The 24819-nt window shown below is 41.5% G+C and overlaps 1 protein-coding gene across 1 annotated transcript; it reads right to left on the bottom strand.

Annotated features, from left to right (window-relative positions):
• Window positions 1–15475: 15475 nt before the first annotated feature.
• Window positions 15476–23620, bottom strand: LOC135967276 (tripartite motif-containing protein 64C). The gene is made up of 7 exons (XM_065529740.1): window positions 23505–23620; window positions 20669–21080; window positions 20034–20129; window positions 19103–19333; window positions 18309–18331; window positions 17240–17337; window positions 15476–16152 (listed from the first exon to the last, which is right to left on the bottom strand). The coding sequence occupies exons 2-7, from the start codon at window positions 21074–21076 to the stop codon at window positions 15659–15661; spliced, it is 1350 nt and encodes a 449-aa protein (XP_065385812.1). The 5' UTR covers window positions 21077–21080; window positions 23505–23620; the 3' UTR covers window positions 15476–15658.
• Window positions 23621–24819: the final 1199 nt, after the last annotated feature.

Raw genomic sequence — 24819 nt, 5'->3', positions numbered from 1 at the left:
CAATTTTTATTGTAGCTCCCAATTGGAGACAAAATAAATACTAATCAACAGTAGAATTGCTAAATAAATTGTGATCTCTTCATAAAAAATAATTCTGTAAAACAAAGATAAGATGAAAATGCAACAAATTAATGAATCTCAATGAGAAGTTTAAGAAGAAGAATTGAAACACACAAATGTTATATTATAGATAAATATATTTGGATAAATTGTGAACTTCATTAATTGATACTAGAAGTTAGAATATTGAATAATATTTTGGAAGGCAATCGTTAGAAAACGTAAAAATTAACCAGGATAAGATACAGGAATCATTTCAGTCAAAGAGAGAAACTGTAAGTATTTTTCATGCAGAAGAAAATTATATATAATATGTATTTTAAATATTTTAATGTGTAAAATAAGCTTGAAATAAATGAATTTGATGTTATGCCTATTTTTCAAATGCATATATATATATATATATATATACACACACACACACACACACACACATAATTTAATTTATGGTAAGTTAACATCAACATTAAGACATAAACCTTTTTTTATTATTATACTTTAAGTTCTGGGGACATGTGCAGAACATTCAGGTTTGTTACACAGGTATACCTGTGCCATGGTGGTTTGCTGCACCCATCAACCCATCATCTGCATTAGGTATTTATCCCGGTGATATCCCTCCCCTGGCCCCTTATCCCCCAACAGGCCCTGGTGGGTGATGTTCCCCCAACTGTGTACATGTGTTCTCAGTGTTCAACTCCCACTCATGAGTGAGAACATGCAGTGTTCGGTTTTCTATCCTTGTATTAGCTTCCTGAGAATAATGGTTTCCAGCTTCATCCTTGTCCCTGCAAAGGACATGAACTCATCCTTTTTTATGGCTGCATAGTATTCCACAGTGTATACTTTGTTTTACAGTCTGTGAAGAGATTCAGAGAAGATCACATTTTAAGACCTCTAATTACCTCCCCATCTCTCCCGTGTGACAAAACTTAAAACTACAAAGGGAAAGATAAGGAATGCCATTGCCCTTGGGACATTGGTAAAACTAATTGAACTTTGGAAAGGGGAAAAGGAAAAAAGAGGAAAACTATATGTGGATGATCTAGACCTACACCTGAAGGTTGCATAGGATCATTAAGAGGGTTCCAACCAGGAAGACCCAGAAACAGTGTCGACCTGTCACTGAGCTTCATCAGAATGACAGAGAATGCTTCTTTATTCTCTTCACCACCCCCAACTAGGCAAAACTTGCTGAGTAACAGGTCAAAGCAGTGTCTTCTGGGGGACTGAGGGGAATTTGGAGGGAAACTTAAGGATGAGGATACAGCAGATACTGAGAAAAGCTGCTAAACTAGTCCAATGCGAAACACAAAGTATTGCTATACGAGCAGGAAACCTATGGTGCACCGGAGTTAATTCTAAGAGGAACAAGTCCTAAAACCAAATCAACTCCTGATTAGATTGATTCCACCTTCTCCCTCAAAACACACATACACAGCCTAGTAAAAGGGAACACATGTGGGTTTTGCTTTCTATATTAGTCTACTCTATATAGTTCACTTTTTGAGTAAAACTTAACGGACATATATAGAAACAGAAAAGATACATAAAGGAAACACTGTTAAGAGACAAAGCAATTAATAAAAGCGGATTCAAATGTGGCAGAGGCGTTGGAATTATCTTTCAAGTAGATCTCATGGGTACTGTTCTAGAAGCCCTTAGTAAGGTATAAAGCCCCTTTATTTTTTTATTATACTTATGTGACAAGATCATCCTTATATCCTCTTATATAAAAGGTATTTCCAATCCACATTCATCTCTGTATTGGCAGTCACATTTTTTGACACTTTGCAAATATTAGTCCACTGTCTTATTCTTACATTTACAATTGTGGAGCAGTCTGTTGTCATTCTATGAAGTGTTCCCTCACAATGAAACAGTTTACTTTGGCTGATTTTAAGAGATTCTTCATGTTTGGTGGTGGTTTCCAGCTTAAACACATCATAATGAATCAGCCACCAAAGAAGAGAAATACTAAAGATCAGGCAAAAATATATAGTTTTGCACATTCAAAACAAAGTAAATTTATGTCTTACACATCCAAAATGAGGATTGTTTGACTTCCTGAACACAATTCATTTGTTTACTTTGAAAAAATTATCAAACGTTATACCCTCGAATATGTACTCTCCTCATCTTCTCTACTTAGCTCTAATTTGTGCTACAGCTAATCACACATTATGCTGTTTGTAAAGCACATATGTGATACTCTCATCCTCCATGTGTCACTATCACTCTCCTAGTTTACCTCTATTTGTCCATCTGTGAAGCCCTCATGACATATCTTTATTATCCAATTCACACTTTCTGCAGCTTCATTTAAGTTGCTAAACAAAGTTTTCACTAAACAGCAAATATTACTTATTTCACTTTTCACCAATATAAATTCTAATTTATATTCTTCAGTGACTGCCAAATATGAAAAAAAGTCATGCATATATTATATATATTGATTTATGTGTGTGTTATATATACATACACAAAATTGCTAGTGGTAATGGTGGTTTTCATAGGATCCATCACTACTGGAGATTTTGTGTTTCCTTAAAGATATAGTATAGTATTTCCTTAAAGATATTCTATTCCTTAATTTATCATAAAGATAATTCTTATGCTTTTATTAAAAACATAAATTAATAGGCTGGGTGCAGTGGCTCACATCTGTAATTTCAGCTTTTTGAGAAAATGAGGCAAAAGGATCACTTGAACATAGCAGTTTAAGGCTGATTTGAGCTGTGATTGCATCACCACATTCCAGTCTGGGCTACAGAACCAGAATATATATATTTATATATATAAAATATATAATGATACTTTATATATTATATTATAAATATAATTTGTGTATATATATAAATTGACAGTAATACATTAAAATCTAGAATCAAATTATAAAGGCAACGCAATGTGCATTTCCAGCCTAGTTTAGTGACTATTAGAATTAAAGTCAACTTCAGGCAAGACATTTCCAAAAACATAAGAAAAAAACAAAAAGAAAAAGGAGAAAAAATATTCCAGACTTTTGAAGATATTTATTAAAATCATAACTTGATGGTATCCTCTTTCTCATCTTTTGATGAGTAAAATATTAAAGTACTCCAATACTTTAATATTTGATGAGTAAAATATTTGATGAGTAAAATACTTTAATATTTGATGAGTAAAATATTAAAGTACACACTGGGTCAACACTGCCTTTCAATAAAGACGTGGGCTATGATGACTCCAGCTGTGATTTGCGCCACAGTGGGCAGAGTGCTCACAGTGGGTCTTCGGGCCATGGGAGACCCCATTAAATACATTGAACAACATGCCATAGAAGCACTTCCCATCTGACACTGCCCAGGGCCCACAGCAAGCTACAGCAGCATCACAACCTTTGCCAGCACAAAGCCCGGTGTCCTTTCACTTTATCTGTGTGTATGAGCACACACACTTATGCTCGCCTGTGCAGACCCTCACACCATAGTGTACACTGTCACAGTGGCACCGCCAGCTACTGAGGGCTGTGCCTTTTACCAAGTCTTATTTCAGGCTGGCTCAGCATGAGGACATTGTGCATGCAATACTGACTTTGAACTGAGTCGCTCAAAAATTAGTCAAATCAATTCAGGTAGTGTGTGTTTTTCTTTCTCCTGCTTTTGAAAACAACCTGCAGAGGAGTTTTTTTAGCCACTTATTTAAAATGTTAATGAAGGAACCTGTGAGTGCAGAGGCACAGAAAAGAGCAGTTGATTTAAGAGTCATTCCAATGCATAAGCAAGTTCCAAATGCTCTGAGAGGCGAGGAGGGGAAGATGCAAAGGGTACCTTGGGAAGAACTGCTTTTGCAGTAATGCCCTGGCAGCTCCCAGCATGCTTGCTGCGATGGCATTCACCCCACTGAGGTTGTCATCATGAATGTGACTTTGTTGTTTTAGAAGGATCTGTTGTGGTCGGGGTTCCACCTGTCCTTCCCCACACCATGGTCCTCCAGGCAGTTCCTGGCAGGTGCTGACCAAATGGGACTTGGGTAGAAAAAAAGGACCAGGCCTGCAGAAACAGGTACCCCGGGGGCTTCCAAGGGGGAGAGCTGACTGCCTGGTGCAGAATCCATAGAATTATCCACTGTGTGAGCCGGAGGGACCTGCGCAAATCCCTGGGGAGTGTGTTAGAATTTCCCCAAATACTGTACAAGGGAAAAGTACTCACATTTTATCACGTGAAAGACTAATGATGTCTAGGAGCTGACACAGAACAGGGGGACTCTGTCTACTGCAGGGACAGCAAGCTGTGTCAGGACAGAAATGAGCAAGCTTGAGTCTCCGGGGACACCTGTGGAAAGAGCAATGCAAGGCACACACCAGGGCTGTGACTCACTCCTCAGAGCAGGCTTGGGTCCCCAGAGTAAGGATGAACAGACAGCCTTCCCACATCATGTAGTGCGAATGGCAGGGCTGCAGGGGATGTAATGCTCTTGCCTGTGGGCTGCCAGAGACCTGTCAATCAGACCCATTTCTTAGTGAGGGTCCCTTCATTTCCTCTCTGGGATGCATTTCATCATATTCACTTGTTACCCATGATTCTTCCTGACAGTCTGCAAGGGTTGCATCTTTTTCAGGCCTGGGGTCTGGCCCTACCCCAGAGGATTCTCGCTTCCACACCAGGGACCTGGTTACTGCTGATAGCAGGGAGAGAAGCAAGCAGAGGGGTCCAGCACGGGCCTCCCGCATTCATAAATCCTATTTTTCAACCAACATCGAGAACTGCCTGTCTCCTGCTCAAAGACGAACCTCAGGTCTCAGGAGTGGTCAATGCTGAGCTGACAAAGCTATTGCAATTCTGATCTCCATAGTCTTGAGATCTCTAGTGTTGCCAGGAGACTGTCGGGAGGACCTTGAGAAGAAAGAGGCACAGGATGTTTCACACTGCTTTGTCCAAGTGCAGTCAAGGGACAGCCCCTGCACACTGAGGTAATTCTAGATGAATGTCTCCACGCTGTTCCCTCCTCCTTTCTGGAGAGTTTAGTGCTGGCTGACTGTAGAACACTTTATTCACAGAAGCAATTAGAAAAAAAGTCACTCTTAGTTCACATGCTCCAATGTCAGACTGGGAGTAACCGGTTCTAGAGGGAAAAGCCAGGACTGGATCATTTGTATTCTCATCAGCCGCCTCCACGCACATGGAGATGGATTTCACTGGTGTCGATACATGTGTTCACGTCCACAAGACGCCACTCAGATGGACTGAAGTGACTTCACACCCACCGCAAAGCCATTTCTGCTGCCAGAGTCTCCAAACTCCAATCACCAGGAAATTCTCCACCAAGGGGCCAGCTCCAGGCATCTCACTTGTAATCAGTAGCATCGACATTGTCTGAGAAATATTTATTCTGTCCAGTTTAAGCTTAATTTACACAAACACTAAAAAGTGTAAAATAGACTTTAGCTTTTCCTCTAACTATATTTATATATCAATCCCTGAGCAGGTAGCTGTCAACTTGAAATTCCCTATGTACAGTTAATAAACATCAGGGTGCAGGGAGGGACCATGAGCCCCTTCCCTGTGCACAGTAGGGGCTGGGCTGTCATTGCAGGAGAGCAAACCTGGCCTCCCATCAGAGCAAAGAGGAGGGGGTGGGAAGGGCACGGTGGTGTAGGAATTCTTACACATCAGCACAGATGCTTGAAGGCCTACTGTTCAGTCACTTTGGGAGCCAGGATGTCCCACCCTGATAACACCACATTGCCTCACAGAGGTGCTGGCTTTTCTGTCCTTTTAGACCTCCAGATAGGTGGTGTCAGGGATGATAAATAACTTAACCACCTGGGAGAAGAAAACAGGCAAAGGAAGGAAGAGTGAATGAGGAAGAAGAGACAAGGCCACAGGGGTGGGACAACGTAGTGATAAAGCCGGGGTGACAGTGTGGTGGTAACTAACAGGAGAGGAGAGGGTGGTCCATGCCCATCAGTCTCCTCCTTCCTGAAAAACATGAGGGGTGCAGGGAGGGCGAGCCCTCAGGGAGTGAATGCAGCAGTTCAAAGAAACAAAAATAGACAAAAATAATAAACGTTCTCCAAGGACACCAGGATTTTGGAGAGGAAACTGTGAGACCTCTGAATGCCTGATGCCCAGTAGTGCTGAGTGGGTAAGTAACAGGAAGCCTGCACCCCCCAGCCCTGTGCACAACGGGAGACCAAGGAACCTGTGTCACCACTACCTAGGGCTAGAGGAAAGGGCTTCCAAATGGCTCAGGAAGATGAGGGGGCATTTCACTCCACCTCTGGGACCAGATGACCACAACTCCCCTGAGGAACCCCATACCAAAAAGAATTGAACATAATAGTATTGCTTAAATATAAACTGGCTCATCTGATCAACCCGATACTGACCCCAGGACACCCCCCTCAAGGTGGCTCCAGTTCCCTATCATCTCGACTTTTCTCCCTGGCCTCCCATACTCCCTGAGCCTGCCTGGAGGGCCCCCTGTCCCCTCTGCTGCCCACTCCAAAGAGAATAAGAAACCAAGAGCATAAGCACCCCACAGGTCGAGGAAAGAGGCTTGCCAACACTTCTTTCCCTTGGAAAATTCCTCTACTAGCAAATCTGCTTCCAGGTGGCAAAAATGAGAAGTGCTGGGCCAGCAGCCAGGTGCACAGCTGCAGAAGCTACATAGACCTGCCTCAGGGGCCAAAGGGAAGGGCTGCCCACAGGCAGGCCACGTCTAGAGTGAGTCTAGAGGGACCAGAGAGAGTCTGGGATCCAATCAGGGATGACCCTTCTTTCAGTTGGGTCTGGCAGATTTTCAAAATCCGGTCTTTCCACTGAGCCCATACCAAAGCTCCCCAGGACGTCAGACTCCCCAGTCCCCCCAGATACCCCCATGAAGCTGTCATTTCCTCTCAAGTTGCATGCACTGGCCAGGTAAAGGCAGTTTCTACTCATCAGGCAAGTGGCCAGCTCGCCTTCAGATTTACCAAAGAAATCCGGGTCCTGCCCCACACTTGCTGGCTGAGCAGGCTTTTCAAAATGCAGGTATCTCTGGAACTGTTTTGTGGACACCAGGAGCATTAATGGACAAGCCCTGTGCTGGTCCCAGGGTACTCTGTGCACCTGGGTAAGACTGGAACACATTGGGGGCAGGGCCCTGACATACCCACTCTGGAACAGCATGGGACCTGGGGAAATCGTCAGTTGTTTGCTGTCCTGTCATCGGTGTTCTACACATCCCTGGAGACTATGAGCATGGGTTGTGGTGCCATAGTGGCTGGGCAGGACTAGAAATGTCCAGTTTTGACCTGGAAGCAGCAGACACCCAAGGCTTAGGGTAGAAGTCGGGGCTCCGTACCATTCCCAGTGCCAACTTCCCATGGCGGAAACAGGAAGGAATGTCTGGCAACCCACCAAGGGTCAGACGCCATGGCAACCCTAGCAGAAGCTGCCTAACCCTGGCTGTTCCAATGACAGTTAGACATTCTCGGGAAGGTGGAGCCCTTTGTGGGGGCTCAGGATGGATGTCCTGGAAGTACCACTTAAAGGCCACTGAGGCCTCTCAAAATCCCTGTGTTAGAGCTGCAGCTCTCCATGTGGGCTATAGTGTAGTCACCTACGGAGCTTTAGGACAAGCCCAGGGCTCAGCTGCCCAGACCAGTGCCTTGAGAACTTTTGCAGCAGGGAAAGCAGCTTGGAGAAGCGTGCCTGGGAGACCATGTGGCACTGCCCGGCTGGGTCCTCGGCTGACAGAGGTGAGGGTAGGGCTCATGGGGACTTGGTAATGCTGTGAATTATGTATGTGTGGCAGGAAGGTGCCACAATGCCAAGGCCCCACGTCTTGGAAATTCCATGAGGTCCGCATGAGCTTGAACTAAATAACAAGGGCAGTCATCAAGGGAAAAACAAAAGAAAAATCCACATAAGGGACTCTGTGGAAATAAGTCTGGAAGAGAGGGCTGCTTGGTCCACTCCAGGAGAAGTTGCCTAAAACAAGTTTGCTTCCCATTGCATTCTCTTTGCTGGTTCTAAACATCACCTCCTCCCCATTCCTGTAATTTGCATCATTTGGGGCTCCTTACTCTTGCTGCATCCTTGTTTACATTTTAAGGATGGCTGGATTTGATTTACTTAAGAGCATATAAGGCTTAAGTTTGTATTTCTGGTAATCATTTATTACATATCCTCCGTTTTATCAAATGACACTTTTATCTCATGTCTACTTTTAATATGTTAAAGATTTTGTATCCAGTTTATCTAAAACTCCTTGCTTAAAATGAGTTTAATTCTAGCAATCTATACATGGTTATTTCTGCATTGTTTTATAATTTGATGATAAATGTTTTCCCCTAATATATGACTGTATGGATACTTTTTAAAAAGATACAATAAAATCCGATCTCTCTGTCTCACTTGATCAAGTGGCTGAACGAGTCAATCCCTCCATCAAATAGAAATATCCGGCATCACTTAATCTAATTAATAAAAACATCCAGTGTGTATGTGCACCCACGATGAGAAGAAAAGACCAAACAGCCAAAAAGGAGAGAATCCCATGATTTCTGTGTAAACTCCTACAGATATCATAAATGTTTATTGCTAGAAACAGTATTTTAAATAAAAGGTTTTCAGGCAAGTGTATTAAAACGGCCTTGGATACATGGGGCCCTATCACTTGTAAAACTTGGCAAATCGGATGAGGATTAAAAATACAAAATTACACAGAAAATACCCTTCAATAAATTGATTTTTTGTATTTTTTTTTAATTGAAACGGAGTTTGGCTCTTGTTGCCCAGACCGGAGTGCAATGGCGTGATCTTGGCTCACTGCCACCTCTGCCTCCGAGTTCAAGCGACTCTCCTGACTCAGCCTCCGGAGTAGCTGGGATTACAGGCATGTGCCACCATTCTCGGCTAATTTTGTATTTTTAGTAGAGATGGGGTTTCTCCATTTTGGTCAGGCTAGTCTCAAACTCCCAACGTCAGGTCATCCGCCAGCCTCGGCCTCCCAGAGGGCTGTGATTACAGGCGTGAGCCACCGCGCCCGGCCTAATAAATTGATTTTTTTTTTTTAATGTTAATTGAGGTTCTCTAAAGGGAGCCTTTTAGGCAACATGCCCACTGGGTGTACTGATTCCTAGGGTGGCTGGTGTCAGGCGAATCGATGTGGCTCCCCTAGCCCCCTCCTGGGAACATCCTAGAGACAGCATGGAAACGCACGCGGCCCGGCGGTCCCGGGAGCGGCCCTGGTGCCCAGCCCCGAGGTCTCGGCCTGCCCTGGAACCCCATGTCAAGCACCCGCGGACTCTCATATCCTCTTTTTACAGGGCGACGGGCGCTTCTCCTGCACCTTGGCCTGGCGCTTCTTCTAGGCCTCCTCTGCCTCGCGTTTCTCCTGCTTGGCCACCTTGTAAGGCCACTTTAGTATCCGCAGGTGGCCGCTGTCCTTTGTGCTGCCCTTCCGAGCCGACGTCTCGGGGTTGGAAGGTGGGCGCCGGCGCCTTGGTGAGGCTGACCTGGGGCACCACCACGCCGGCCACAAGCTGCTCCGCTGAAAGCCCTGCAGGGGCAGAGGCTGGCTTTCCGCGGGGCAGTGGTGGCGGAGCCCCAGGACCCCGGCAGCGGGGCAAGTGGGAGGCCGACTCTTGCGGAGCCCTCCAGGGAGCCCAAAGCCGCCGGGCCGGGCCGCTTAGGCTGTTCTGCGCCCTCCTCTTCCCCGCCTCCTGCGCCTGCCCCCTCCCCCACCCCCCGCCGCGCCCCCAGAATTTCCTGCACGGCCAGGATTTCCTGCACCACCAGCCGTCCTCTTCCGCACGCACAGAGTGCTCTCAGGGCACAATGTCTGGCACGCGATGGCCACGGCGGGGCTGTTAGAGGCTGGTGGTCATCCTGACCATGTGGTCCAGGGCGCCCAGGTCCTCCGGGCCGCGCACGGAGCTGGGCGTCAGCGCGGATAGCTAGCAGTCCTTGAGCTTCTGCAGGCAGTTCTTGGAGGCCTCGGGCTTCCGCGCCCTCTAGAGGAGCGGAGGCAGCTCAAGCTGGTACTTTTCCCTGAACCGCTACAGGCAGGGGCGCTCTTGGAGCCTCTGCATGAGGCGGACGTGTTTAAGTGGCCACTCCTCTGGCGACATCCCACCAAGGGGGCCCCGTGTGGACACCCGCCCCTGCTAGCTCAGGGCTGGGATGCGATTGACCAGGCATGGCGGCTTTCAACCCGAACGCGTCCCTCCTTCAAGGTCAAGACCCGGGACATAGTTCAACGAGTACTTGGTGATGATAGCTTGCCCTTACTGGGATCCCTCTGACATCTCTCCTGGGATCTGTGACTCTGCCCGTCTTCAATGCCTACTGAGAAGGGTTCCTGGCCCTCATGAGGCATGAAAACTTCAAAGCCCTCTGCCCTCAACGTGGGATCCCTGGGCCAGCGGCATCAACCTCACCAGGAAACCTGTTCTTCTGCTCAATCTTGGGCCCCACCCCAGGCCTATTCAAACAAAGACTCCAGGGGCAGGGCCTGGCAGCCTGTGTTTCCACCAGATCTGTGTTAAAGCTCAAATGAACCAGCCCAGGTGATGCTGATGCAGGAAGCACAAGGCTGAGAGGCAGTGTCTAAGGCAACTGTGTCCATGGGGCCAGGGGCAGCTCCTGCCTGTGCAGCTATGATTAGGGCTGCATTCCCCTCCCTGTCCTGCAGGTTGACCTCAGTGTGGGAGCACTCATCTAAGGCCACCAGGGTATATCCACAAAGCCGTGGTAGCAGACGACATTAAGACCGGTCCAGCCATTGTGGTCAGTCTCCTGCGCCTTCTCAACGCTCACCCCACACCGCACCAGCCTCCACAGCAGCCCCGTGACTCCGGAACGCACTCCGGGACGCTCTCCACGCCCTGGATGCCGTGCCCCTCCTCATCCTGGAAAGGGTAGAAAGAATTGTCCTGCTGGGGGCAGTGGCTCACGCCTGTAATCCCAGAACTTTGGAAGGCCAAAGCGGGTGGATCACGAGGTCAGGCGATCATCCTGGCTAACACAGTGAAACCCTGTTTCTCTAAAAATACAAAAAATTAGCCAAGCGTGGTGGCAGGCGCGTGTAGTTTCAGCTATTCGGGTGGCTAAGGCAGGAGAATTGCATGAACCCGGGAGGCGGAGCTTGCAGTGAGCAGAGATCACGCCACTGCACTCCAGCCTGGGTGACAGAGCAAGACTCCCTCAAAAAAAAAAAAAAAAAAAAAAAAGTCAGAGGCGATGCTGCCGGTGGGTGTAGGGCAGACTGGAGAAGTCCTGGTACTCTTTGTAGTAAGCGCGATCCTCCTCAACCTGTGCGCCTAGGGGTGGGGATGGCTTGCAGAGCGCCTTGCCACCCTGTAGCCAGGTCCCAGCCAGCAGCACCATGCAGGCTGCGGGAGGCGTGGGCGGGGGTCCAGCGCACCCTCAGGGAGAGCCAGTGGCCCGTGCCAAGGACCTGCTTCTCGCTTCTGCGTCCCCAGAGAAACCCTGGCTCTACATGATATAGCTGGCCTAGACATATGCAGATTTATTAATTGTAGAAGAAGGAAGTATACCTTTCAGGTAAAATGGCTACATCAAATAATTAGTTACTGTTTTTGAGACAAATTCTCACTCTGTCACCCAGGCTGGAGTGCAATAGCACAATCAGAACTCACTGCAGTCTTATACTCCTGGACTCAAGCAATCCTCCCAACTCAGCCTCCTGAGTAGCTGGGACAACAGGTATACACCACCACGCAAGGCTAATTTTCTTTTTCTTTTTTGGTGGAGATAAGGTCTTACTATGTTGCCCAGGCTGATCTCAAACTTCTGGCCTCAAGTGATTTTTCTGCCTTGGCCTTCCAAAGCACTGGGATTATAAGTATGGCCACTGTCACCAGCCTTATATCAACTTTTTTTTTTTAATACAGATAGCTTCCCAACTAAAAATATTTTATTAGACTTCTCTTAAGTCAGCAAAGCAGTGTCATTACTGACCCAGTCTTCCCTTATTTTCATCTTACGTGCAATAACAAAATTACCTTTATTTTTTAATTTGTTTTATTTTATATTTTCAAGGTATACAATATGTTGTTTTGAGATACATATACATAATGAAATGATTACTATAATGAAGAAAATTAACAAATCTATCATATCACTTATCTGTGCTTGTTTTTTATGATAAGAACATCAAAAATCTAGTCTCTCAGAATGTTTCCCTAAAACAATACAAGATTATCGAATATACCTACAGGTTGTACATCAGATTCATTTATTCTACATTACTGTACCTTTACAACTTTTGTCCTTCGTTTACCTAATTTCTTCCCATCAATGTAAGCACCTTTTTAAATGTATTGAACTTTTAAAAATAGATTTCAAATATGAGTGGGGCCATGATGTATTTTTCTTTGTGTGTCTGTCTTATTTCACTGAAGAAAACTGCCATTTACATGTCTCCTAAATTTAGTACAGAAATAGAGTGCTAATCAAGAATATGTCTGTTTTGTTAGATTATTTTTTCCAAGTTATCCTCTTTATCAATTTTTTTTGTACTATAAAAGAGTCAAAATTCTTGTATTAAAAATATTTGTACCCAGGCTATTGATATATAACTTTTTTTTTTTTTTTTTTTTTTTTTTTGAGACAGTGTCTTTCTCTGTGGCCCAGGCTGGAGTGCAGTGATGTGATCTCTGCTCACTGCAAGCTCCGCCTCCCGGGTTCACACCATTCTCCTGCCTCAGCCTCCTGACTAGCTGGGACTACAGGCGCCCACCACCACGCCCAGCTAATTTTTTTGTATTTTTAGTAGAGATGGGGTTTCACCATGTTGGCCTGGATGGTCTCCATCTCCTGACCTCATGATCCATCTACCTCGGCTTCCCAAAGTGCTGGAATTACAGATGTGAGTCACTGCGCCCTGCAGATAAATAATTTCTTTTAGGGATAAAAAACTCAGAAAGTTCAAGATTTCTGGATTAATGATTGACAATGTTCTTAGTGGTCTCTCTTTGATTTATTTCAATTGTAAGTAAGTCTTGGTGACAGTCTAACATAAATTCTGACAGGTGAAGAGAATAAATAACTACAGTATCTCTAGGAGAATCAACAGAATAAGATTATCTTGGTTAAATGGCTAAGAAAGTATGCTAAATAGACACAAACATTTTTTCATCTTCCAAAATCAGAGTCAAATACTAAACGATCGTAAAGTAGCTAATTCTGTCTTTCAGCAAAAGTGAATCTGAGATAAATTAGAAGAATGTCAGGAATAAATTTTTCCTTGAAAACTAGGAACAACTAATGTAATTAAATTATGAGGCATTGACTATTGCATAGAGTTTTAGCATCAACAGAAAAGCTCACAAAACATAGGTGAAAATCAAAAAGGTGTGCTGGGTTGGAACCCTAAGGTGAATAATTTTATCATCTCAGATCACTTGGAAAAAAGCAGTGAGTCCAAAAGATGCGGGTGAGAAGATTTCTCTCTGCTAATCCCTAATGTTCTGCAATAAACATGTGGAGGCAGAAGAGAGAGAGATTATTATAAAGTCTATGTGGTATAGAGTGAAGGAATAAGAGAACATTTCTGATAAGTATTTTCAAAATTTGGAGAATCATTCCTATTTAAATTATTCATTTAAGGGACTAAAATATAAGTAAGATGTTTCTTGCCACATAACCCTCAGCTAGTCAGGCTCTGAAAAGAACAACACTGGACACTTTGACAGTGGTAAAAAGCAGGGTTTACTCACTCTGGAATACTAAGGACTGATGATAACCTTAAGCAGCACCTTATCTCTTTGGTTGAGGTTCTGCTTTGTTTCGTTGAACAAATCTCTGGGGTTATTTTCTGTTGTGCCAGTCATTTAATTTATTTTCTGAATCAAATGATGAGAATAAATATTGTTTTGAATGTAAACAGCATTACCAGATATATCTTACATCTTGGTGTGCCATCTGCCTAATTTTGAACCTATAGGATGGGAATCAAAGCATTGTGAAAAACACCAGGTGATTTCCTTGTAGCCGAATACTCTTGTCCCTCTTGCTTTTCTTTTGGCTTTCCTGCTGCATGGGTCATGGCAATAAATGGGAGTTTTCTGCACACAGAGAAAAAATTCACTTGTTGAAGATGTTAGTCTTCTTCTTGACCAACTCCTATATTGGTACAAACATGTGAGAGCAATGCACCTTCTCAATCATTTCAAATTTGTGGTCTTTGTTAAAGCAGGTAAGCTGGTGCCTTAGGAGACGTAGCTTTCACATTCTATTATAGAATTTTCCATTCTGTATCCTCTGGATTCTTATTTAAAATTTAAACTAATGTTGTTCTTTCTACTGCATAAGAATATTTATACCACTTTATGCTTAGTAAGTAATTAAACGTATACCTCAGTTAAAATCAGGACAGTCTCCATTATTCTAAGTCCTGTTCCTGTTCCCCATCATCTTACATAGGAAACTTCCTCTTTCAATGGTTTATATTAAAAAACCTAAGACAATTGAAATCAACCCTATAAAAATTATGCTACAATTATTTTAAACCCTAACATAACAGTATTATCTTTGACAGGAATCTGAAAATCAATTTATTTCTTATCTTTTGATAGGTATTCATTAGTATGTTCTATCCTATTTTGTTGCTTATATTTTGGAAAAGTTTCTTAATGTTAGAATAGTATTACATAACTCCTCTACTTATCCATTTATTCATTTTATTTATTGTGTAATCTATTCTAAAAATTGCATTGGATAATGGTAATATATTAGCAAAGAAGACAAATAGTGCCATTACCCCCTTGGAATTTTCAATCTGGTAGTAATAAGAATAAGAGTTTTCTGAATATTATAATCTGATATAATATACTCAGAGAATATGTAATAGCAGAACAACTCAGCACTGAGAAACTGTTGTATGAGCTGAAATGTGATTAATAACTAGGATGTTGAGAAATAGTAAAGTCTGTGAGGTCAACTTAACTTGGTCAGACTTAAAAAGAAAATAAGCACTCTTCTTTATATATATAAAGATACATAAGATATCCACCACTTCATTTTTCTACCCCAACCTACTTTAAATATACAAGTAAGACAAATGGTTTACAGTATGTACAAACTAAAAACATAATCTCTGAAAAAGAAACCTGATTTAAAAAGAACTTATATTGTATGATTTTATTTACCTGAATGCAAAATCATAAAAAGTAGATTAAGTGTTATGAAGGCATGGGGCAAGGTGAATGGAGAATAAATGTTAATGGGTATTGGGATACCTCTGGAAGTGATAAAAGTGCCCAGGCTGTAGAGAGTTCTGATGGCTGCACAAGTGCAATATACTAAATTCTCTGAATTAAATACATTAGAACATGACTTTCAGGGTAAGTGAATGAATCTCAACAAAACTTGTACAAGAAAAGTCATTATTGATGCTCTAGTAAAGATTTCACAATAACTTATTAATTAAAATAAATTAATTAACAAATGTACATATTCAAGGTGGTTATCCCATGTATAACCATAAAGTAATTACATTCCATGAAGTTACAATGAGCTCACAAGCTCTCACATATCGGGTCTCAGGACACTATTTGCATCATATATGGGGGGTCACAATAAATCATCATGAAACCAACTTTTCATGTACAACCAAAGCAAAAGAAAGGCCTCAGAGGGGAAGAGAAGGAGGAAGGAGGAAAACCATAGATAAGAGAACCTTTAGAAACATCAAAAAAACTCACAGATCCATTTTCATAATCCAGAAACACCCCAACCCGACCCAGAGGCCTTTGCACATGCTGAATTAAAGGTGGAGAGTTGGTGGAGAGACTATAGCGATTGCTCCTCTTTGAGGAAATTAACAAAAATGTTTCATCAGAATCAATAACGATATTGGTATCTGCTGTCCTGGAATCTTGACAGACTCCCAGAATCCAGGTGGAGGAGTGGGTCACATCCACTTCCCAGTAATGCCTGCCAGAAGTGAACGCTTGCGCTCCCCACACAGCAAAGCTCTCCACTCCCTGGGGATCCATGGGTGCACTGCGATGGTCATCTCCAAATATCACACGTCTCACATCCTCAGAAAGGCTTATATAGCAAGGAGTCATTTCCGTGCTCAGAGCATTATCCACTGACAAGGAAAAAATATTATATTAGTGAGTGCTATGAGGGACAGAGGCTCTGTGGCCCAATTATTCACTTCATTTGCTTTTCTTCCAAGAAAATACAGAAAAGAGGAAGCCAAGAGAGTTCAGCGCCATGCATCCATGAAGATGAAATGTCATTACAACTCTACAGCACATACAATTATATATTATTCCTTAAATAATAGAGAAAAAATGTGACCATATCACTGGGCGAAGTAATGATTTAATGTCTACTTCTGTACAGTTTATTTCAGGACATATCTAAAATGTTTTTTTTCTTTAATAGAAAATCTTCTTTTATTATTTGTCTTTAAGATCATCAACAGGTAGACATCACTTTGCCGTGATATATTTATTGGAATGTAAGTTATGCCTGTTATAGTCTCAAACCTCAAAACTTTGGTAAAAATTGACATGTGTAAAGTTTATAAGTTTCTGAAAGGAATACTCTGGCTTTACAATATCTCTTTAGCTCCTGATTCAATCTACTCTGTGTTCCTGCCCTCTGGTACCTAGACCTGCTCTCTTGAATGGAGCTAACATGTTTAGGCCATGTTCACAGATCCCTCCCCTTTCAGTTGTTACGTATCTGATGGCATTAAAATTGTCCTGATTATGGATATTTTAGTCATTTTTTTATCAAAATGCTCTGATTTTGTAAATAATAAAGGTTACTTGTAGAATGCATGTAAATACACATAGAATAGAATCAATTAAAAAACATTATGCCAAATCTAACCCTCAAAATTGAATTAAATTGAATAAACACGAAATACTGATGCCACCGTGACAACTAGTGTCTCCATAACTACATGATCTGAGTACTCTTTGTCCTCTTATTCTACAGACAAAGAATGTACATTGCTTTACATTTTCATCAAACTCTAACTCAGGAAATTGAGTTTTGCTCTTTGTAGTATTACTATGCAGATGGAGAAGATGCACATGTTTTGGAAAACTATGTATTACCTAGATGTCAAAAATTATAAAACTTAAATGGGAAAAGCCTCGACCAAGGGATCCAATAAGGAAATGATTTGAGGCTGGACTGCCAAGCAAGCTGGCTCTTACCTCTGAAGTTGTTGAGCATGTCTAGGACTCCAGTTACGCGCCATGAAGTGAGCTCCGGGTTCACTGGCTGGGGCTTTTGCATCTGTGCCAAATCAGCCCTGCAAAAAAATGGTCTCAGTTATATTTCCAGGCCCAGAGCTAATCACACAGTCATACAAAGATATCATATTTTCATATAAGATGTTTTCTCAGAATTCTGCCAGTTTTGGTTAACTGCATGTATATTTTATTCCACACTCTAGGGGCCATACAAATGTTACTTTTTCTGAATTTTATTGCATAAAAACCCAATTTCCCAGATATGTTGTTTTCAGACATTACACAACTTCTAAAGTCATTAAAAGACATTGCGTCCCTCTGCCCATCACACCCCCTGAGGGTATGCAAAAATCCTGGAAATATTTCAGAGAGCAAAAATCTCAGACAAAAGTCTTTGGGACCACAGCCTGTAACTGTCACTAACGCTAGTCAATGTCTAACATAGAATATGCACTGAGACAAAAAGCTTTAATCTTTTGAGCAAAACAAAGGAGTCTAATTCCAGCCTGAGAACCCTGCTGCTGAGGATCCTGAGGCAACCATTTTCCTGAGGTCTTTCCTAGAACTGGGTATATTGTGATGGAGCAGGTCCTAGTCATTGATGCTTTTAGGAACAAAACCTTCCTCCTCAGCCCACCCAGAGGGAATCTCTCTCCTCCCTCTGTCTTTGGTTTTTTTTTTTTTTTTTTTTTTTTTTTTTTTTTTTTTTTTTACCTCCCACCCCTCTACAGTAGAAGACAACTATATGATTCCTCAGAGTAATTTTGTATTAAGATCTGTGGGGTAAGGCTGGACAGGATGGATGAACTGGGAAGAACAAATTTCAGAATGGCAAACTGTTTTTACATATATTTGAATTCATACAAATTTTAAGATGAAAACCTTCCAGACCAAAGAGCTCAGGCCCTCTTTTAAACCAAAAATGGAAATAGCAACTCAGAATGATATTAGTACCTCAATATGTATACATCCCCTTCATTCACAAGAGAATGAACTTTTCAGAAATAGCATTTTTTTAGTGTAAACTCACCTTGCCGATACATTTCTCACATCCTGCAAAAAATAAAAGATAATGTTAATTATGAGAGATTTTTCCTTCGACATTTTTTTCTCATACTCTTGTTTCTTTCTGTTTTACTGTTTTAAAAATGTCAATCTTTTTATTCCCCTCTAAGGAATCATTCTAGGCTATATTAATAACAGAACCTCAACTAAATAATGAAAAGCTTCATCAGTGGGCATTAAGAAGAAAGGATCTGAGCAAGAGATGGTGGAGTAAAGCAAAGATATCTAGGCTTCCAGTGTCATTAATTTCCTAATCTTATTTCCAAGGAAAGGTCTGACCACACATGACAACTATTAAAACAAAACAGAAGCATATGAGAAACAGAGTACACGGACATTGATGAGCAACTTTTACAAACCTCACCCAGACAAGGGGAAAACCCTCAACGTCTTCAGCAAATCACTGTTGTGTGGGACATCAGAGAGTGAGGAGGAACTAGGGCATATAAATGGAGTATTACTAACCTTCCCCTAGCCTCAAGTTCTAATGATTTTAGATGATCTCTCTGTTTGGATATTACTCCAAATTATATTGAAGAGAATCTTGTTATATGTGTTCTGCTAAAATGGTAAAAATTTCCCAAAGATTACCAAAGTATGCAGTAATAAGTGACTGGACAGATGTAATGTAATGGTGGGAGTCAGACAGCATGTGTCACTTAGCTTAGAGCAGTGACATATGCAGGTGACATTTGCATGTCCTGGCAGCAATGTCCAGCAAGGACTTCCTGTCTCTGAGGATGGACCCTCCCTCCTCACCTGGAGCAGCTCCACGTCAGGCATGTGGCACGTCTCCCACAGCTCTCTGTACATGTCTTTCATCCTTTCTAAATGTTGGGTCATTCTCACTTGACTGTCTTGTAGTTGTTGGAAAAGCTCTTTTGCTTCTCTTTCCAGTGCCTGTAGATGCAGTTGCTCCTCCTCATCGAGAAATATATGCATCTTTTGATATTGAATAGTGATTATCACCTTCCTTATTGACACATAGTCCTGCAGAGATGTTTGGTTAAAAGAATTACATGTTCTCACTCTCAATAGAAAAGTTCAAATAATTATATGCTGGGTGTAATCAATCAATTTGTAAACTTTCTGCCTCACTCTTGCAAAGAGTGTTGAATATTTGGTGTTTTTTTCTGTCCATCTGTTTCAATATTCCTATTCTCTTTCCTTTTTTAAATCAAAACTTATATAAAGACTCCTGGTTTCTGTCACTGTGATGCTGCTTTACAGTTCTTACTGAGTCAATTATTTCCTCTATTTATTTCTTTTTTAGGATTTTTCCATATGTGATTCACCTAAATGTTAAAGAACATTTAGCCATACAACACATTATGCTTTTTTTCTTTTTTACTTTTACTATATTTTAACTCTATATACTCTTCTATTTCTGTCCTCTTCCTCACACCCAGTCTCAGTGAAATGTTGTCTCATCTCCAGTGTGTGAAAAGGTTATACCAACCTTCAAATTTGACTAGAATACATATCATGCTATTTATCCAATATACTAGAATTAATTTGGCTAGCTTGTGTGGGCTGCTCTCTTTGCGATTCCTATTATATCAATTGAAATCACTACATTTTCTTGGGATGAAATCACTATCTTTTAACTGGTAGTTGGAATTTAGCTAAAAAGTATAAGCCAACATTGTGTTTATTTGCATAAAAATAAAGGAAATATTTTCATTCTTACCACTAACGAACGAAATTTGCTAGTTTCCTGATTTAGATTATTTTGTGTCTCTTGATTGATTTTCCATAAATAGTCCATTTCCTTTATAAGTTTCTCCTGCAAAAGAAGCAAGAAGCTTAGCAATAATGAAGACAGTATACTAGATTTCATTCCCTTATCAATTAAATAAAAAGGCTGTAATTGAAAGAAACATAAATTCAAGTTAGAGTGGAGTGGTCAGATTTTACCATGTTAAACAGATTTGGTTCTAATAATTTGGATGTGAAAAGTCATAGAAATATAATAGAGAGTTTTAAGGGACCCTGCAGATAATATCATCAATTTTCTGAGAAACTGGCTTTTACATAACATGACTTTGAAAAGTGTTCTTTGTGCTGGTCACCTGTTCCACAGCTCCATTCCATATGTTCGAACAATGTTTCTAAGGAAACCTCCTTTAGTGAAGTCTCAACACAGCTATGATTAGAGTGCCAAATTAGTTAGCAACATTGAAAGGACACATTTATGTGTTATGATTGGCATGGAATAATCACCACCTCCACCATCTGCATTCTCATCACCATCATTGTCATAGGCCCTCATCATTCTTATTTGGGACTCTATACATATCAAACTGCCTTAGAGGCATCACATACCCTGCATTCCTCAGCAGCCCATCCTATTGGACTGTGGCTGTGAGCCATGTGCTCTGGTGACTCAGTGCAGGGCCCACAGAGCAATTGCTTGTCAACCTCACAGTAGAGCTCCTTAGTCTCCTCATGGAGCACACAGATACTGTGTGAGTTGTTGATGTTCTGAGGTCTGGTCTGTCTGGCTAGGGAAGCCAGCTTTTTTAGTGTAACGTTGGTGTTGAAGTAGGACTTCGCTGAGATTTCTCTGCACTCAGGGCAGCGCATTGGTGCTCTGCCTTCTTCCCAACAGAGGTAGAGGCAGGGCCTGCAAAAGCTGTGCCCACAGTCAATGGTGACCGGGTCTATGAAGTAGTTCATGCAAATGGAGCAAATGAGCTCATTCTGGAAGGCTTGCAGGCTGTCTGAATCCATATCTCTGAAAATGAAGAAAAAGGTGAGAATTTCTTTTTCTTATTTTTATTTGCCCTGATGAAAAGGAAAAAAAGGCCAGTGGACAATTTTCCTTGTCTACTTGAGATCTGTCCAATATGTCTAATAAGTTAGCTCCAGTACAAACTGAGACATAGTAAATGCAAACATGCTGCATTTATAAAGTTTTCCCTCAATAGCCATTGAAGATTGGGTCCAGGACTCCCTGATATACCAAGATCCTAAGATGTTCCAGGCTCTTATTAGTAAATGATGTGGGATTTGTATGTAACCTAAACCTATCCTCCTGAATACTTTATGTCTAGATTACTTTGAATGCCTAATACAATGTAAATGCTGTATAAATGCTTGTAATGCCATACTGTTTAGGAACAGAAAGAAGATTGTTAAAAATATGTACATGTTTGGCAGGGCACGGTTGCTCATGCCTGTAATCCCAGCACTTCGGAAGGCCAAGTTGGGAAGATCATGAGGTCAGGAGACCGAGACCATCCTGGCTAACATGGTGATACCCCGTTTCTACTAAAAATGCAACAAATTAGCCGGGCATGGTGGCACGTGCCTGTAGTCCCAGCTATTCAGGAGGCTGACGCAGGAGAATTGCCTGAACCCAGGAGGTAGAAGTTGTAGTGAGCCCAGATGGTGCCACTGCACTCCAGCATGGGTAATAGAGTGACACTCTGTCTCTCCAAAAAAAAAAAAAAAGTATATGATGTTCAGTGCAGCTGCTTTTTTCCTCCTGTAAATATTTTTTTCTGAGATTAGTTGAATCCACAGGTATGAAACTTATGGATATGAACAATCACTGTGATTCAAATGAGATGAGAGCCCTCATGGTATTTTTGTTAAACAAGCCATGCTCTCAATCATTCCCAGTTACTTAGCAAGCTTAAAGCCTGGGTAGACGGTAAAAGCTGAGATGATTTCTCAGTCACTTATATAAGCTGATTCTTATTTCTTAATCTCATTCTTAAGAACATTCTTAATCTCGTTCTGTCTCTGTCATTCTCTCTCAACGATTCCATGATGATAATATATGAAAGACACTTAGTATCTGCTATTATTCTGTACTCCCTGCCTCCAAACTCACCTATGAAGTTTGCTCACACAATTATAAACGAAGTAGGTTTTATCTAAGATTGATTAATCAGAGTGGACTATCAGCTCCTAAAATTATCAATCATTAAATTTGTCCTTTTAACTTTAATATCAAAACTCTTCCTTTCAAAACATTAATTGTATATAATATCTATAATTTTTAATTTAGAACATTTGTTTCCATAGTCAATTCAGATGATTAGAGAAAACACTGTCACATTCTGAAATAACGAATATTTAAACTATAATAATTTACAAGAATTAATCAACAATTAATTATCTTCTAAAATAACAATAAAAGTGAAGACATGTATTAGGTTTTCCACTTTACACTAGAAAATCCGGAAACGCAGTTAATGGAAGCATGGCCACCAATTCATCTCTCCTCTTAGTGACTTGGGAGTTGCAGCCTCTTGGGAGCCCTTGTCAGAGGGTTACATCTATTTTCTTTCTTTCTTTCTTTCCTTACTTCTTTCTTTCCTTCCTTCCTTCCTTCCTTCCTTCCTTCCTTCCTTCCTTCCTTCCTTCCTTCCTTCCTCTCCCCTCCTCCTTTTTTCTTTTTTTTTGTTGTTGTTTTTGAGGTGCAGTCTCACTCTGTCACCCGGGCTGGAGTGCAGTGGCATGATCTCAGCTTACTGCAACCTCCGCCTCCCAGGTTCAAGCAATTCCCCTGCCACAGCCTCCCAAGTAGCTGGTATTACAGTCACCCACCACAATGCTAGGATAATTTTTTTGTATTTTAAGTAAAAACGTGGTTTCGCCATGTTTGCCAGGCTGGTTTCTAACTCTAGACTTCAAGCGATCTGCCTGCCTTGGCCTCTCAAAGTGCTAGGCTGCAAACATGAGCTACCATGCCTGGCCATTAAAACTATATTCAACGGCTTTCAAATCTAGTCTGCAAACTGCAAATTTTGAAGAGACGCAAATAAGACCTTTGCAACAAGAATTTTCAAAGTAATTCAACATTTTTAACATTGACTTTGGTGTACATTATAACCATTACTACATGCCCACATTCTAGTGAACATTTTATCTATTTTATGGGTTCTATCGTTGCATGAAACTATGGAAATATATCTTTTCACACTTAAAAACTAACAATACAGAAAATAGTCACATAAGAAGAATCAAATAGCAAGGCAACACAAACCGGATGTTACAAACTGAAGATACTTTATATTGATTTTCTGTAAAATTACGAAGACAGTTACCTGTTTGCTTAGAAAAGAACCAAGCATGCTGCCAGGTAAATTTAAAGTATTTTTAAGAGAAAAAGTGAGCATGATGAGTTTACTGCAAATTTTATACTCACAATGCTACTATGAATGGTCTCAGCCTAGAAGCTCAGTAGATATCCAGATTAGAAGTAACTCCTGGTGCTCCAAAGCCCAGCAGCCACAAATCCGGTGGGTCCTCACTGAAGGAGAGAGAAATCTCTGGACAAGCATCCTTTTAAAGGGTATGGGCCCATGAAAGACCACACCCACTTTCTGAGATTGATTAGATTTCGCAGAAAGGGGTAAATTGGCTGATTAGGTTTATAAAGTATTGAAAACCACATTTGGTGGCTCAAAGCTCAACAGACAAGTTTGGAATGAGATGTAAGAAAGTTGACTTAACACAGGTTAATCAAAGAAATATTTTAAGTATAAGAATTATTTCATTAAACATTATCACATGCTATTTTTTTTTTTTTTTTTTTTTTGAGACGGTATCTCACTCTGTCGTCCAGGCTGCAGTGCAATGGCTTGGTCTTGGCTCACTGAAACCTCTGCCTCTCGAGTTCAAGCAATTCTCCTGCCTCAGCCTCCCAAGTAGCTGGGATTACAGGCACCCACCACTAAGCCCAGCTAATTCTTGTACTTTTAGTAGAGACGGGGATTCACCATGTTTCTCAGACTGATCTTGAACTCCTAACCTCAGGTGATCTGCCCACCTTGGCCCCCCAAAGTGCTGGGATTACGTGTGTGAGCCACTGCACTGGGCCACATGCTAATTTTACAATTTTGTTTCTCACTCTGTTTTAAAATTATAATTGCTTAAGTGCCTAGCCGTTATGTATCTGAACATGTTCAATGATAAAACATTAACTGGGATTACCAGCACATCTGTACTGTGTAACTCTCTTGTTTAAAAAAGTATAGCAAGGAACACAATTGTGTTTCACATAATTGTATATATGATGGTTGATAGAATTAGTTGTATCAGCCTGTCTTTCTTCTATTTGCTATTTTGACTATTTCCTAATGATTGTTTTGACTATTTCCTAATGGATTTACTGCAAATTTTATACTCACAAGGCTACTATGAATGGTCTCAGTCTAGAAGCTCTGTAGATATCCAGACTACAAGTAACTCCTGGTGCGCCAAAGCCCAGCAGCCACAAATCCGGTAGTTCCTCCCTGAAGGAGAGAGAAATCTCTGGACAAGCATCCTTTTAAACTGTATGGGACCATGAAAGGCCACACCCACTTCCTGAGATTGATTAGATTGCACCGAAAGGGGTAAATTGGCTGATTAGGTTTATAAAGTATTGAAAACCACACTTGGGGGCCCAAAGCTCAACAGACAAATTTGGAATGAGTGGCAAGAAAGTTGACTTAACACAGGTTATTCAAATAAATATT

Source organism: Macaca fascicularis, chromosome 14 (genome assembly GCF_037993035.2).
Source record: "Macaca fascicularis isolate 582-1 chromosome 14, T2T-MFA8v1.1".
NCBI lineage: Eukaryota > Metazoa > Chordata > Mammalia > Primates > Cercopithecidae > Macaca > Macaca fascicularis.
This window is presented reverse-complemented; position numbering and strand designations above follow the sequence as displayed.